At 35.4% G+C, this 13895-nt stretch overlaps 1 protein-coding gene across 2 annotated transcripts in view; it reads left to right on the top strand.

Moving 5' to 3' along the window:
* Positions 1-13479, top strand: part of LOC132546744 (nucleolar complex protein 2 homolog) — a 66303-nt gene extending 52824 nt beyond the window's left edge. For both annotated transcript variants that reach the window (XM_060210463.1, XM_060210462.1), the window contains 6 exons: positions 9704-9817; positions 10482-10583; positions 10935-11078; positions 11615-11728; positions 12267-12463; positions 13243-13479. In XM_060210463.1, coding sequence (XP_060066446.1) covers positions 9704-9817; positions 10482-10583; positions 10935-11078; positions 11615-11728; positions 12267-12463; positions 13243-13435 — 864 coding nt within the window. In that variant the 3' untranslated portion in view covers positions 13436-13479. The remainder of the gene's footprint in view (positions 1-9703; positions 9818-10481; positions 10584-10934; positions 11079-11614; positions 11729-12266; positions 12464-13242) is intronic.
* Positions 13480-13895: the final 416 nt, after the last annotated feature.

Genomic DNA, 13895 nt, shown 5'->3' with positions numbered 1-13895 from the left:
TTTTCATAAAATCCATCTATACTTTTGTTCACAGATCACGGACATATGAATTCGTAGATTAATAGTAGCCTTAAGAATCAATCTCTGACAAAAATGAATGATTTGACAGTGTTAGATTGGAAGTATTACTGAGGCGTGATCAACTTAGAATAAGTTGGGGTTAGATTGGAAAATCATTGAGGTTTGCTCAAGGGGTGAGGTTAGAAGGAGAAGGAACTGTAATTTTATTGTTGAAGTCATTTAATTTAATAGATTTCAAAGTCAACAATGAGACTCCCACTTGATTTTTACAGCAGTCTTTTGCCTGTACAGACAGGAAAATCAGGATTATGTTGTCTTCAGATTTGAACAGATTTATAAGCCTTGGGAAGTTTTTTAAAAATTGCTGAAGGTTGGAAAATTTTATGCTGTATGGGTTGAAGGGATGATAATTGAGGATAGATGACTGTGGAGTTGGATATAAAGGTAACCAACATCAGATAGAGATGTTTGATCTGGATAAGCCAAGTGTTTGATGTTATCAGGTGATCACAAGGTCCTATCTAACCCTGATAAAAACAATCTGATGATGTTTACAACAAGTCAGCCAAAGACAACCATTGGGACAAACAATTCAGTAATAAAGTGAAGGTTAGAGATAATTTGTGAACAGTTCTCTCTACAACCATACACATGTATTTCATTCACTTAAGTACATAGGGTAAGGTGTGAGGTAATCAGCTGACATCACCTGTAGACTGTAGCATTGCTGAATACATTTATCTGGCAATAAGCCCATGCCTGGTAATAAGTCCACCAACACTGGTTGCAGTTTCAGATGAAATGCTTGTACATTCTATTTGATCATTAACCATTACAGTCACACATGCCAATAAAGACCAATAAATCATTGCCATGATTCCAGAGGACAACGCATGAACAGACAATTTTTAGTTGCCCTGGTCTGTCCAAAGTGATGTTATTAGTTGAGCTATATCAGACTAGATAGGTGCATCATAACTTCTGGTTTCACCACACATTGACATTATATTATACTGAAGTAGGTGTATCATAACTTCTGGTTTCACCACACATTGACATTATATTCTGCTAAAGTTAGTTCAATCTTACTACAGAAGGATTAATGTAACTATACATGCTGATCAAACTAGGCCAATATCATTGTTTGGTAATAAGCCCATCCCTGCCTTCTGAGTTAGAAGTAATGTTTCTGGGCCCACTTGCTGCTTTCCTGACTTCTAAGTTAATAGTTTTGCTTTATGGTCCAATTGCTGCCTTACTGAAAGATTATTGATGGTAAAAACCAAATTATCAATTTCCATATTCTATTTAGAAATAAAGTTAGTGATGATACAATGCTCAAGCTGTACATTGTCATTGTAGGGTTTCATTCTATGTATAGTAATTCATCGTTCTCCTCCACTGATTAAGTGATAACTAGTACAGTCACACACTTCAGTAAGAAAAGGAGGTTTGTTCTAAAGTTCAATGGAGTCAAAGTCTATATAGCTTTAGATGTATTGACAGATTATGTCAGTTGAACTACATTTATCTTCTTGTTTGAAAAGCTTTTTGTTTGAATGCTGAAACAAATTGTACAACAAATGATGTAAAGCTATAATAATCTCAGAATTTCTATTTGTATCGTGAAAGACCAAGATCCTATTACAACCAACCGATTTTCAAATTTAAAAAATAGAACATCTGATGAAGTGATATGTGGGTCACTGAGATTTAGGTTATCTCCCCTTTGATTACCAAAGCAACAAAGACATTCCTTAAACACGGAAATGCTTTAGACTTTTAAAATGTCTGCTGACCCATATATGGCCAATCAGAGGATTCCAACCGTGAGCAAAAAGGAGTGGTCTTTAAGGTTTAAAGTAGGACACAGGTACACATGCGTGCGATTCACAAAGAAAATCAGTGTGATTCCTGTATCACAGTCTGACAGGGTGGAGAGATTCCTGTATCACAGTCTGACAGGGTGGAGAAGATACCGATAGATAAACTATGACCAAGGTTTTCAGTAGATTGTCTCTGATCTATCACCGTTTACCATCTGGTTCAAACACTCAGTACCACCTGCTTTTTGTTTAGCATTAGTGTTTCTATATGTAATCTTCAGCAGGCACCTAAACACAGAACTTACCATATCATTGACTAAAAAACTGATCATTATCTAAACAATAATTTAGGAATCAGTCATTTAAAGGAAAACAATATGTGAGATTACTTCTGAATATAAATGTAATACTTCTGTTTGATGCAGGCTACACTTTTCTCACAGTACAGTTGGTAAAATGGCTTCAAATGGAGTGTTAACGGATTTGGTCTGTGATAGACTGTTAATTATTTTGGTCTGTGATGGACTGTTAACAGGTTTGGTCTGTGATAGACTGTTAACAGGTTTCATTTGTTTTAGACAGTTAACAGGTTTAGTTTGTGATAAACTTAACAGGTTTGGTCTATGATAGACTGTTAACAGGTTTGGTCTGTGATGGACTGTTAACAGGTTTGGTCTATGATGGACTGTTAACAGGTTTGGTCTGTGATGGACTGTTAACAGGTTTGGTCTATGATGGACAGTTAACATGTTTGGTCTATGATGGACGGTTAACATGTTTGGTCTGTGACAGACGGTTAACAGGTTTGGTCTGTGATGGACTGTTAGCAGGTTTGGTCTATGATGGACTGTTAACAAGTTTGGTCTATGATAGACTGTTAACAGGTTTGGTCTGTGATTGACGGTTAACAGGTTTGGTCTATGATGGACTGTTAACATGTTTGGTCTATGATAGACTGTTAACAAGTTTGGTCTATGATAGACTGTTAACAAGTTTGGTCTATGATGGACTGTTAACAGGTTTGGTCTCTGATAGACTATTAACAGGTTTGGTCTGTGATGGACTGTTAACAGGTTTGGTCTATGATGGACAGTTAACAGGTTTGGTCTGTGATGGACTGTTAACAGGTTTGGTCTATGATGGACGGTTAACAGGTTTGGTCTGTGATAGACTGTTAACAGGTTTGGTCTGTGATTGACGGTTAACAGGTTTGGTCTATGATGGACTGTTAACAGGTTTGGTCTATGATGGACTGTTAACAGGTTTGGTCTATGATAGACTGTTAACAGGTTTGGTCTGTGATGGACTGTTAACAAGTTTGGTCTATGATGGACTATTAACAGGTTTGGTCTGTGATAGACTGTTAACAGGTTTGGTCTGTGATTGACGGTTAACAGGTTTGGTCTATGATGGACTGTTAACATGTTTGGTCTATGATAGACTGTTGACAAGTTTGGTCTATGATAGACTGTTAACAAGTTTGGTCTATGATGGACTGTTAACAGGTTTGGTCTCTGATAGACTATTAACAGGTTTGGTCTGTGATGGACTGTTAACAGGTTTGGTCTATGATGGACAGTTAACAGGTTTGGTCTATGATGGACGGTTAACAGGTTTGGTCTGTGATGGACAGTTAACATGTTTGGTCTATGATGGACTGTTAACAAGTTTGGTCTGTGATGGACGGTTAACAGGTTTGGTCTGTGATGGACTGTTAACAGGTTTGGTCTATCATGGACTGTTAACAGGTTTGGTCTGTGATAGACTGTTAACATGTTTGGTCTATGATGGACTGTGAACATGCTAAGTCTGAGATAGAGACTTACAGCCTTAGCCATTAGAAGGTAGTGTATTTAAGTTCATGTGTACAGATTTTATTTTTCAATTACCTGTATTTATTGATAGTTTTCCTCTACTGCTTTTAGTGTGGTCAATACAGAGGTATATTCTAAGTCCTACAGCAAACAGATGGGCCATTAATTCCATCAACACGCCCCCACATATACAAATAGTACAAGTTTAGGTGACCTTTCATAAATGTTGTCACAGTCAATTACTTGGCAGTTTTATGAATGTACCCTCAAAGGGACATAATTTTACATGAGTTATTGAAGTATTATTTCTTTGGGTTTCATAAAACATGTACTTTAGCTTAAAGCACCACCCTACTCTGTAAAGGTATTCATAGATCTGTCTAATTTTCCTAAAATCACTACTATTCATGGTGTGTTAACATCTACCAGTTGTTTACTGTTGTGTTAATATCTACCAGTTGTCTACTGTTGTGTAAACATCTACAGTTGTTTACTGTTGTGTAAATATCTACCAGTTGTTTACTGTTGTGTAAACATCTACCAGTTGTTTACTGTTGTGTAAATATCTACCAGTTGTTTACTGTTGTGTTAATATCTACCAGTTGTTTACTGTTGTGTAAACATCTACCAGTTGTTTACTGTTGTGTAAACATCTACCAGTTGTTCACTGTTGTGGAAACATCTACAGTTGTTTATTGTTGTTTAAACATTTACAGTTGTTTATTGTTGTGTAAACATCTACAGTTGTTTACTGTTGTGGAAACATCTACCAGTTGTTTACTGTTGTAAACATCTACAGTTGTTTATTGTTGTTTAAACATTTACAGTTGTTTATTGTTGTGTAAACATCTACCAGTTGTTTACTGTTGTGTAAACATCTACCAGTTGTTCACTGTTGTGGAAACATCTACAGTTGTTTATTGTTGTTTAAACATTTACAGTTGTTTATTGTTGTGTAAACATCTACAGTTATTTACTGTTGTGGAAACATCTACCAGTTGTTTACTGTTGTAAACATCTACAGTTGTTTACTGTTGTGTAAACATCTACCAGTTGTTTACTGTTGTGTAAACATCTACAGTTGTTTATTGTTGTTTAAGCATTCACCAGAAACATGTACCATTGTTGTATTCCAGACTACTCTGTTGGTGTGTTTTAATGAATCCTTACTACTGGTACCTTGTATAATTTACCATAAGCTTGACCTTTAAAGTGCAAATATTTGCTTGACAATAGTAATTATATGGACTATTACAAATATTTAACATTGCAAACATTTTGAGGATTAAGATCTGGTGAGGTATATTTAGAATTATTTGTAGGAGACTTGATAATCTTTTTTCTACATATATATATATAGCTTTAAATTACTACATTTTCGGTTCAAAATTATACGTGGAATGCCTGGGAGGAAATCGTGTATGAGGAGTGATAGACTTCTAGGTGTATTGAAAGGTCACTCATGACATCCATAATCACATGTATAACCATTACAAAATTTACACATGTTCTAGTAGTGGTAAGTAGCAGTGTCAGTAAGTGACGGAATAAATACTACTATCTACGTCAGAAAAAATCTGTTTCATACACAAATTTCTGTTGAATTTATACTTGAGCTAAGTAATATATTGGCGGCCGTCCAAGAGGGCAAGATAGAGAACTCTCATTGTATATTACAAAGTGGACACAATTTGTGAAATTTGAGTTGTTGGTATAATTGGAAGTTTCTGATCCCCTCCCACGTTAATGAACCTGTTCAACAGATTATCAGTCCACTCATTGTTTCTTTTGTTTTGCAGTCAATATTGATTTTAACCTGAACTGACAGCCAAATGAACTGTGCATTTTTTTCATGTTTGCTTCATTTTCATTTAATCATGATTATTGATTTTTTTTTTAATTTAAACGAATGTTCCCCAAACCTCTGTGATAGTGGATAGTGATTTGAGCAGTAAAGGAATTCACAAAATAATGGCACAACTGACACTAACATAAACAAAAGTAAGGAGCTTCAAGGCAATTCTATTGGTGGACTGTATAGGCCCTATGGACCTCTTAATGATGTATCATTAAATAGTGATGGTGCCTGTTACAATAAGCACTCGGTGTTTTGTAATTTGTTTTTATACATATATGTTACGTATATAGTTTCTCTAAAAAGCTTGCCGACTCTAGTGTCTACATTTATCAATAGTACACATGGTGATTAGGATTCATGTACATATCACTATTATTGTCTCCATTATTCTTTGTAAATGATCGATGTTTTCTTACATCTCTAAACCTTTTATAAACAAGGTTTATTTATAAAGGGACATGTAAGACAAATATAACATTACATAATACATGTACCTGCAAAAAATGAATGAAGTGATTTGTTTTGGGAACTATTTTGTTGGCCTTGCCGTTGTCAATGACGCCAAAGTGGCGCCTGACCTACTACTTCTGCTGACGCGCACCAAGCAGTATATATTTACTTCTATCTTACTACAGGAAAATGGCGATACAGAAAATAAAAACAATCCTTAAATCTTTGTTATTCCATGTTTCAGAAGAGATGTCAAGAGATTTTATTTTAAATAACTTCAATGCATACTGTTACATGTATCTCTAAAACTGATTCATAAAAAGAAACCAGAAACAAGAGTCAACAAGTCATATATCTGTCACCTCTGAAGGCTAACGTTGTATGTTTATAAGTAGTCTTGTTAGATTAGGACAAATTGGCAATATGTTGATGTTAAGATAAACAAAATGTTAATTACTGAAACATAGATATCAATTACAGTCACAGATCTAATAAATAGGTGATAATTTGCATTGGCACAAGAAGATATATATTAAGCATTCAAACAAGCGTGGGACTTTTCCATTAAGATTTGTTACTAAGTTACCCAGTTTTATCACCCAACCAGGAAGTCGCTGCACACAAGGGTTATGGCACTTTTAGATAGGATTCTGTCTGTCATCATATATCATCACAATCACTCTTTACCTCTGTAAATTCATTCAAGGAATGTCCTTATTTTCTCGACTTTTCTCAAACAGGACACTCTTCATTGTATCTCGACTATAGTAAACAAAGACAGCCTTCATTTTGTCTAAACTACACTGAAATAAAGAATGCCCTTCAGTGTCTGGACTTTACTGAAAAAAAGAGAATGCCTTCCAGTGTCTGGACTTTACTGAAACATGGACACCCTTTATTGCACCTCAGCTACAGGAAAACAAAGACTACTTTCAGTGTGTCTAAACTACACTGAAACAAGGAATGCTTTACTGAAACAAGAAATGCCTTTCATTATGACTCAACTTTACTGGAACCAAGACGCCCTTCATAGTGCCTCAAAGTCACTGAAACAAGGACGCCCTTCATAGTGCCTCAAAGTCACTGAAACAAGGACGCTCTTCATAGTGCCTCAAAGTCACTGAAACAAGGACGCCCTTCATAGTGCCTCAAAGTCACTGAGACAAGGATGCCTTTCATTATGCCTCAAAGTCACTGAGACAAGGACGCCCTTCATTATGCCTCAAAGTCACTGAGACAAGGATGCCCCTCAATGTGTCTCAACTACACTAAAACAAAGAAAGGAAACAAGGAATGCCCTTCATTATGCCTCAATTTCACTGAGACAAGGATGTCCCTCAATGTGTCTCAGCTACACTTAAACAAAGACACCGTTCAATGTGTCTCAGCTACACTTAAACAAAGACACCGTTCAATGTGTCTCAGCTACACTTAAACAAAGACACCGTTCAATGTGTCTCAGCTTCACTTAAACAAAGACACTGTTCAATGTGTCTCAGCTACACTTAAACAAAGACACCCTTCAATGTGTCTCAGCTTCACTTAAACAAAGACGCCGTTCAATGTGTCTCAGCTACAATTAATCAGATCACTCTTACTAGAATGTCCTTTCCTTTGTTAAAGCAACACTTAATTGAGAACTCATTTAGTGTATAAAAAATCCAGAACACCTTCGGGTTTATAGTTCCACCTGTGGTAAGGTATCCGTGTGTTGACGTCATACCTTTAAGTTTGCACAAGTTTTCTTTTTCAAGGAAAAATTATTATACATAATTGTCTCATTTTTCTGCTTCATTTAAAGGCCTTGTACCTGAGGTATTGAAAATGTCAAAATTTCTTTTGAGTATTTTTTTTTTTTTAATTGTGAAGGAATGACAAATATGTTGTAATGGGCTCCTTAACAACTCCAAGACATGCGGCCCATATTAGATTCACTTCACCGATTTGAATGAAAGAATGAATGAATACCGTTGAGCAGTTAGGTTTCAAAACAACCATCAGCCCAGACAAATTGATAGCTTACCTGTATGCAAATTAGAGTGTACAGTACTATGCACAGGCTGTCACTGTGACCCACTGACTATGAAGGCTGACACCCCTACAACTCAAATGGATTCTTTGTTATGGTTCTATATGTCTAAGATACGGTCTGTTCTTAAATGAATTGGTAGAGGTTAACAGTTCTGAATACAGGAAATGTTAAATATTTACCTGGAGCTAGACCAAAGTATGCACAAGTTTTATGAGCAGAACCTAGTTGGCAAGCGACAAGAATACATTGTTTACCTGAACTCAAACTTGGACAAGTCTAGACTGCTTGTTACCAAAACTTAATTAACACAGTCCTGAAATTCTAAAAAACAAATTTATCATCCCACATAACAAAATGATAATGATACCCCTCTCAACCAAAACGCGGAGTTAGAGATGCCTTCACAAATGAAAAAGACTTTGGTAATCCCTTCTCAACCAAAACCTAAATTTGGAGCTGGAAGACCTTTCAGTCTCCATAAAAATCATTTCATGATCCCTGACCGAGAAAAAAGGTAACAGATTTGTTAGTTCCATTGAGAGTGTATAATATGTTTGGGTTGTGAAGGACTGAAAGACGGTTTTCTTATACAAATCTTTTTATGATCCTTGACCGAGAAAAAAGATAAACAGAACAGTTTGTGTTGTTATGGTTGTGTACCTGGGCAATACAATTTACCTCAGTTCCTCAAGGTAGCAGTGGACAGGCCTCCAAGCGACAGGCCTCCAATCGACCTCCAAGTGACAGGCCTCCCGTATGTTGTTCAGTTAGGTAAACACCAGCTTCTACATGGAGACCTGTCCTCACAATGGCCTGGACTGTGCATGGGGTTGATGCTAGTTTCTAAATAGCTTCCTAAGTGGACAGTTTGTGTACACAGAATACATGGGGGTTAGTTGATTACAGCTCTTGTGTTATTTTAACGCAAAATATTTTTCCTTTTGACAGAGCAATGTACTGATACTGACATGTTTGGAATATTTCTACCTCAGGTTTCTGTCAGTAATGGAAAAATTTTACTTTCAAAAATATGAACTAACTAAATTCTGATTACTCCACGATTTTTTAAATTTTGTAATAAATGATTTGTGTAAATGTGTTTGTTGTACTACAGTGACCCTTTCTTAGTTACCATGACCTTTCCAACAAAGTACTATCCTGCATGAGTTTCTGGGATACATGTGGTAATAAGTGACTTTTGACCTACTTCTGACTTAACAGTGCTTGACCTCTGACCTCTGATACTATTGTTGTGCAGCTGTGCAGAGTACAGACACATGCACCGTCCTTTGTATCTCTTTGACATACTGACAGTAAAAACATTGTTTGGTGGTCTCCTGTTGACCTCAAAATTTGTGACGAGTTGTTGATTTATATTCTATATATCAGTGTATTACTTATATAACTGGTTTTCATTGAATTTTTCAATTAAATCTTTAACTTGGTTCTAAAAAAGTTTTCTCTGTAAGGCTGAGGGAGACATCAGATGATATCTCAATTAGAGTTTATTAGAGGAAATAGGTTTGTTGCAGGTCCATGAAATAGTACTTTACAGTAATATAGATTGGTGGGCTTATTATCAGAGTTAATTATGTACTAGATATGGTCAAGGTAAACATTTTACTAATTGGTCTTCTGAAAACCTTCAATGTTTCTTCAGACTGATGTTTTCCTTTACTTAGAAACCTTTTTTCTTTTCCAGATATTTGAACAAATCGACTTCAACAAACAGTACAAGAATCCTAGTTTTAAACCATTCAACTTTGCCTGTATCCTCAAGCTCTCCAAATCACAGTTGGTAGAAAAGTCCTTTAAGGTAATTACCTATAACCTTGATCCACATAGATTTAAATTCACTTTCATCTGTGTTTCTTGTATAGTCGTACAGGACTTTAAAAAAGTTTTCCCAAAGTATTTGCAAAAACCTCTTTTCATGAACTAACGAACATAAATGTACATCTTGCGGAACTTTTCTCCTGAAGGTTACTTTTGGATTGAGTTTAACATTGTTTTTGGTTTCTGGAAGTAACATTTGATTGAGTTTAACATTGTTTTTGGTTTCTATAAGTAACTTTTGGATTGAGTTTAACATTGTTTTTGGTTTCTGGAAGTAACTTTTGGATTGAGTTTAACATTGTTTTTGGTTTCTGTAAGTAACTTTTGGATTGAGTTTTAACATTGTTTTTGGTTTCTGTAAGTAACTTTTGGATTGAGTTTAACATTGTTTTTGGTTTCTGGAAGTAACATTTGATTGAGTTTAACATTGTTTTTGGTTTCTGGAAGTAACTTTTTGATAGATTTTAACATTGGTTTTTGGTTTCTGGAAGTAACTTTTTGATAGATTTTAACATTGGTTTTTGGTTTCATTGTTTTTGGTTTCTGGAAGTAACTTTTTGATAGATTTTAACATTGGTTTTTGGTTTCTGGAAGTAACTTAGATTGATTGTTATTGTGTCTAACTTTATTTTTGGTTTCTGTAGGATGGAGTGATAGACCAGCTGTATGAGTTACTCCTGGACCAGTTACATGTCCATCAGAGTTCTGTTGGGTTTCCTGAGCTCGCCCTACCAGCCATTTTACAGGTCTGTCCGCTGTAATTCATACATAAGGCATCAGTATCATAGCAAGATTGAAAACTGATCAGATCAATGTAGCATTCTCACCAGATCCTACACAAGCATATTTACAACTCTCAGGGTCCTGTATTTCTCAGTATATATCCTATGCACATGTACAATTGTTTTTCAAATATTCTGGTTTGTCTTTAGAATTGCAGATTTCTTAAATATAAAAATGATCCAGAAATAATTTACATGCACCAATATGTTACTTTAATGCTTATGAAATTAAAATCCAGTTATTAGTTAAAGAAGATATCTTTTAAATAAAAAACATAACTACGTTTGAAAAGTTTTTTTTCTGTTGCTTTGTAGCTGAAGGCCTTTCTTAAGAAGTGCAAAGTGGCTAACTACTGCAAACAGATTCGTCAGATTCTGGACAAGGTTGAAGAGAATTCAAAATTCATCACAAATAGACGCAAGAGTTTCAATGTTAATCTTGCTGACACTAAAACTATTGTAAGTTGGATAAATTACCTTATTTATCTGATAGATAGTCCATCCTTCATCATAAGCCAACCCAATTCTACTATTTTCAATTGTCCTGTAATAAGCCCACCTATGACTTTGTGTCGGAGATGATGTTTAGACCCTTTGGGCTTAAACCTGTATGATAAATACTTAAGTAACAGAAGTAATGATCTCCAGATGAAACAGAGCAGTGTTGCTCAAATTAATTATGGTTACTTCTTCCTATCATTTTGTTTAAAACATGTGTTTCTGCCCCCATCATTCTAAGCGGTTTATAATGTTACCCATGTCCATCCATCGCATCGCAATTACGTCGTCACTTCCTCCTATCATTTCATTTTTGAAGGGATTTTAATAGAACTTACTTCAAAGCTTCCCTATAACAATTAAGATTTCAAATTACTTTGTTTTTAGGCCAAGATAAAACTCGTTGTTGCTATTAATTGAGCTTAAGCATTTATGTCTGAAGACATTTTCTAGTTTTGAAATAGTATTATTAAAACTGTCCTTAATGTACATTGCAGGAAGCTTGGGAGAAAAAATGTGAAGAGGCCGGAACACCTCTTGGAAAATATTACAAGACCTGGAGGAAGCTGAGGGACCGTGAACTACAGCATGAGATCTCCGCCAAAGAACAGGTAAAGAATCAGTCTGAAATCAGAAAAACTTTTCGTAAATCTTAACAAAGTCAGGAGACGCTTGTAATAAGTCACAACAGGGCCCGAAAAACATATATTGGTTCATGGCAAAATATAGAAAATAAGCAAAAAGTTCTTGGGGTCATTGCAAGGTCTGAAATAGGGCAGACTTGGATTTGGGATATGATAAGGTTTGCAAAGTTACATTTGGTTGAGATATTTTTTGTAAAAGGACCAATTTACATTTTCATGGAAAAGTCTGAAATAGGACAAACTTATATCGAGTCATTATAAGGTTAAATATATAACAAACTTAACAGGCTATGACAAAGGATATTATGGTCTTTGTTAAAGATGCTGAAGCAGGGACTTGGCCTCTAGAGTGTGAAAAAAGGCAAAAAATATTGCCAGTAATCATCTTAGTGTTGGTGTTTTGTATTTTTTGAGTTGAGTTTCAAAGATACTTAATGGAGCAAAATGTTTAATTTGAATGAAAGTTTTGTAGAATATATGTATAAAAGTATGTTTTTGATTTCAGGTCCTGGATGTAGATGATGGTATACCATTAATAGTAAGACCCAAGGGTCCACAGAAAGCTACCGCTGAAGACAAAATGGACTTTGCTGCTCTTTTCGATAAAGAAAGTGATGAGTCGGATGATGAGATGAGATTTCTTCCAAAATCTGAACGAACAACAAAATCCAAAAAAACTGATTCAGATAGCGATGATTACAGGTAATGTAGTAGGACTGTTAGGTGAATCTCATTTCTCACTTTGCTTAACATTTTCTTTAGTTACACAGTAGAAGTAAAACCCTGTTAACTAGAACACTGCTCTCTGGAAAAACTTGTTGTCTTCAGAAATCATGTCTTTTTTTTCTGTAACCACAGCATCCATACTCCTCACCCTCTGCTGCCAAGTGTTCTCTGGGAATTGCTGTCTGGTCAATAAATTCACAGAATATGGCTTTAAATACTACATAATGTCTACTATATACAGTGTCTCAATAGCAACATTGATCTCAAACTTATCTGTAATCGTCTGTAATTTCATTGGACGGAGGTGAGGGATGAGTTGGTTTTGGGAAGGGGAATATCGCTTCTGAAATTTGTCCAAACAAAATTTTATATTTACTTGTGATTTAGAAATATATTTATTTAGGTGTCATGGGCTAGGTTTGTTATGGAATTTGATGTAAAATACAGTGATAAGATATGGAGAAGACAAAAGAAAAAATAAGGAGACAGCTATAAAGCAGAGAGTAAATCTAACAAGCACTTGTTAAAAGCAAATATTTATCAGACAGACTTAAAATCTTGACATGAAAAATAAAAGTTAACAGCAAAGTATGCTTTATAACACTTCACCGATTAGTAGGCTACTGACTACAGGAACACATCAACCTTTTAATATCATGTTCTGCTTAATATCATGATTCCCTCAAGCAAATCAAACAACTCTACTTATACATAAGCCTTCTCTTCCTACATTTGATTTTATTTTACTTCAACAGTGACTTTGATAGTGACGAACTAGAACAGTTAGCACAGTCAGCAGATGAGGATGATGAGGACAGTGAGGAAGAAGAAGACGATGAGGAGGAGGAGGAGGCTGAGGCAGATGATGCTAATGCCAGTAATGATGATGAAGATATTCCAGATGTTGACGATGTTGTAGAGGACTTTACAATGTCAGACTCTGATTAAAATGTATTGAATTTTACTAAAAATAAATGTTTTATCACATACACTAAAAACGATTTTATATTCTGTCAACTTTGGAAGTCTTATTTACCTAATCTAGCTAATTCAGCTGCTGTATATGCTGTTTTCCAAGGTACCAAAAATTGCATATCAACAATCCTTTTCATGGACAAAATATTTAACTGCAAACTTCACCTCAGTACTAAAAGTGAACATACTGTGTGGAATTTTACAGCCACCATCATCAGATGGTGCAGTGTTCAAATCGCCCTTCATCCATGGTCCCACATTGTTGGTCTGTCCGTCTGTCCTTATACAATTCTTGTTATCAATATTTCTTAGCAATCATACATAGCTTAAATGTTAATCCCTTGTTCCCAGCTGTGCAATGTCTTAATTTAGAACTGATAAAAAAACAAAATGGCTGACAGGTGGCCATCGTGGTTTATAGCCCACCATCATC

This window comes from Ylistrum balloti, unplaced genomic scaffold, assembly GCF_031769215.1.
Source record: "Ylistrum balloti isolate Yb309-2 unplaced genomic scaffold, AGI_CSIRO_Ybal_v1 Utg369912, whole genome shotgun sequence".
In the NCBI taxonomy this organism is placed as follows: Eukaryota; Metazoa; Mollusca; class Bivalvia; order Pectinida; family Pectinidae; genus Ylistrum; species Ylistrum balloti.
The sequence above is the reverse complement of the archived record's forward strand: the minus strand, read 5'-3'. Positions and strand labels throughout refer to the sequence as shown.